Source organism: Triticum dicoccoides, chromosome 1A (genome assembly GCF_002162155.2).
Source record: "Triticum dicoccoides isolate Atlit2015 ecotype Zavitan chromosome 1A, WEW_v2.0, whole genome shotgun sequence".
Lineage (NCBI taxonomy): Eukaryota > Viridiplantae > Streptophyta > Magnoliopsida > Poales > Poaceae > Triticum > Triticum dicoccoides.
The window spans coordinates 322,506,818-322,510,263 of NC_041380.1; the positions used below are offsets into that span (position 1 = coordinate 322,506,818).

Genomic DNA, 3,446 nt, shown 5'->3' on the forward strand with positions numbered 1-3,446 from the left:
TAGAGTACGCCAAAAGCGTACCTTAATTATATAGAAGAAGAAAGCAGAGTATACATTACAAGAAAGGAAGCGGAGCTTCCAAAACCGAAACGCACACCCTAGCCACCCGACGAACTAGCCTATGCCTACACTCTCACAAAACGATCCATAACCTCCTCCTCCTAATCCCGCTAGCCTCCAATCCTTGAGCTCTGTGACAATGGCGTGCGCCAAATCCAACGCGGTCTTCTGCTGGTTGGGCCGATGAAAGACTCTTGCGTTGCGCTGCTTCCAAAGGGCCCAGATAGTCAGGATGATCACCGTGTCAAAACCACGCTTATGGCCTTTCCTGAAGTTTGCTCTAGTGGTCAACCACCAATCTAACAAGGTGTCAGCGTGTATAGGGATGGAGGCCCCTCAGGTTCAGCTTCTCAAACATGTAGTGCCACACCTCCCTAGCATAGACGCACTGGATGAGAATATGCTCCGCGTTATCTTCATCTTGCAAACAGGTGTAGCAAGCGGATGGTTCACTTTGGAGTCCATGCCTCGCTCTTCTATCAGATGTCCAGATTCGGTGCTGCACGGCCAACCACGCAAAGATTTTACACTTAAGAATAGTCCAGCTTCTCCAAATGCATGAGGCATAGGGGGCCCTCTCAATACCCTGACACAGCCGGTTATACGTGGATTTCGCCTGAGGGATCAGCAGGCCAGGAGAAACTGTCTTCACAGGCGGGGTTACGGTTGATCGTGCTTATCGCAAGATTGAGCCATCCATTTCCCAAACAAACGTACCTGCCCGAGGGTGACCCCTTTTCCAATCGGGCTACCACACACATGGATCACGAATTCACGAGTCAGCAGAGCTCACACCATCACACCACCGGACCCACCGCGTTGGCCTTGGTCAAGTCAGTCCTCCATCTCCCCCATTGCTCGTCCACACAGAATTATTACTGACACAAATCATAGTCCGCCAAAGGAAAAAGAAAAGAGCGTCAGTAAACTGCTCCCTAATTTCGACCCAGTTGCTCACACATTATATCTCACGGTCGCCGTCACTCTCACTGTGTAGCCGCGCGTGCATATATATGCGTGCTAATGCCACTCTTTCTCCACAAACCTAGCAGCAGCAGCAAACACACCAGCTAGCCGCGCGCACCATTGATCACCTTCTCACCCTCCTTCTCGAGAGTTAGTTGAGAATCATCCTGAGGCAGTGCTAATGGCGGGCCCAGCGGCGTCGTTGAGGTTCACGGTGAGGAGGAAGGCGGCCGAGCTGGTGACGCCGGCCGGGCCGACGCCGAGAGAGTTGAAGCGTCTCTCGGACATCGACGACCAGGACGGTCTGCGGTTCCACATCCCCGTCATCCAGTTCTACCGGCGCGACGCGTCCATGGGCGGCAGGGACCCCGCGGCGGTGGTCCGGGACGCCGTGGCCAGGGCGCTCGTGCACTACTACCCGTTCGCCGGCCGGCTGAGGGAGCTTGAGGGTCGTAAGCTCGCCGTCGACTGCACCGGCGAGGGCGTGCTGTTCATCGAGGCCGATTCCGACGTGCGTCTGGAGCACTTCGGCGACGCCCTGCAGCCGCCCTTCCCGGGGCTCGAGGAGCTCATCTTCGACGTCCCTGGCTCGTCCGAAGTCCTCGGCACCCCACTCCTCCTCTTCCAGGTAACTTTGCCTTTCTTTCGTGAAACTCAAACACTAACGCATGTTTGTGCGCACGTGCGAGCGCGATCGATGCATGGCTGACCGTTGTTCGTACTACGTTCAGGTGACACGCCTGGCGTGCGGAGGCTTCATCCTGGCGGTGCGGCTGATGCACACGATGGCGGACGCGCAGGGGCTGGTGCAGTTCCTTTCCGCCGTGGCGGAGCTGGCGCGTGGCGCGGCGGCGCCGTCGGTGCGCCCGGTGTGGGACCGGGAGCTGCTGGAGGCGCGGAACCCGCCGCGCCCTGGCTTCGCGCACCGTGAGTACGACGAGGTGCCGGACACCAAGGGCACCATCGTGCCGCTGGACGACATGGCGCACCGCTCCTTCTTCTTCGGGGCCCGGGAGGTCGCCGCCATCCGGTCCCACCTGGCGCCGGGCCTCCGGAAGCGCGCCACCACGTTCGAGGTCCTCACGGGGAGCCTGTGGAAGTGCCGCACCGTGGCGCTGGCCCCCGACGCCGACGAGGTGATGCGGATGATCTGCATCGTCAACGCCCGCGGCGGCAAGCAGGGCGGCGCGAGCGCCATCCCGGCCGGCTACTACGGGAACGCGTTCGCCTTCCCGGTGGCCGTGTCGGCGTCCGGCGACCTGTGCGCGAACCCCCTGAGCTACGCCGTGAAGCTGGTGAAGGAGGCCAAGTCGGAGGTGGACGTGGAGTACATGCGGTCGGTGGCGGACCTGATGGTGCAGCGCGGGCGGCCGCACTTCACGGTGGTGCGCGCGTACCTGGCGTCGGACGTGACCAAGGCCGGGTTCGGCGACCTGGACTTCGGGTGGGGCAGGCCGGTGTACGGCGGGCCGGCGAAGGGCGGCGTGGGCGCCATCCCCGGGGTGGCCAGCTTCCTGATCCCGTTCAAGAACGGCAAGGGCGAGGACGGCATCGTGATCCCCATGTGCCTGCCTGGCCCCGCCATGGACAAGTTCGTGGAGGAGATGGGCAAGCTGCTGCGCCCGGCCGTCGACGTCCCCGACATGTTCCCCGCCATGATCAAATCTGCGCTCTGAATCAGCGGGCGCGCGTGCGCTGTCCCATCGTCCGTTTCGCTGTCCGTAATTACGTACCCGGTTATTTGGTAGCGAACAGTTGTTGTTAGTTGTAACTTGTAAGTAGAACTTATAATCCGCAGTGGGTGTGTGGTGCTGATTTGTACAGCGCTTGTGATGGAGCGGAGTGAACAAGGCTCGTCGGATGCGCTGCGGCTGACGGGCGCGCATGGGTTGTAAGGGTGACTTTGTATGTGTCTGTTTGAATAATTCCAATGTATTGCCATACCATTTTGAACAGAACTACTGTAGTGTGCTATGCATTCTCTGCCGCCTGTTGCTGTATGTATATGCCTGTCTCCACGAAACAACTCTGCATTTTTGGGGTGCTGGCTGCCTTTCTTTTTGCTAATGGGCCTTCCACTAGCCAGAGATAGCGATAGCCTGGACAGCCCTGAGTCAGTTTCCTGCAGTGTGTGTGCCTTAGACCTTGTACAATGAGAGATGTTTAGCAAAATAAATCGAGATTTTCTAAAGCATCGGTGCCTATTTTTACAGGAGAGACACTTAGTTAAGCGTCTACCCTGTATAAATAAGGCCCTGTTTGGTTCATAAGTCTTTGGACTTTTTCTAGTTTCAACTAAAAAGTCTCTAGTCCAAGTCCCTCCCTGTTTGTTTCTAGGGACTAAAAAGTCCCTAGTCCCTCTCTAAAGGTTATTAAATGACCATGTTACCCCTATTATATAGAAAAATAACAACCAAACA

General features: G+C 57.6%; 1 protein-coding gene across 1 annotated transcript; it reads left to right on the forward strand.

The window, feature by feature from the left end:
* The first annotated feature begins 1,114 nt into the window (after positions 1 to 1,114).
* On the forward strand, positions 1,115 to 2,984 carry LOC119271002 (benzyl alcohol O-benzoyltransferase-like). The gene is made up of 2 exons (XM_037552982.1): positions 1,115 to 1,654; positions 1,758 to 2,984. Exons 1-2 carry the CDS (start codon positions 1,208 to 1,210, stop codon positions 2,700 to 2,702), a joined length of 1,392 nt encoding a protein of 463 aa, XP_037408879.1. The 5' UTR covers positions 1,115 to 1,207; the 3' UTR covers positions 2,703 to 2,984.
* Positions 2,985 to 3,446: the final 462 nt, after the last annotated feature.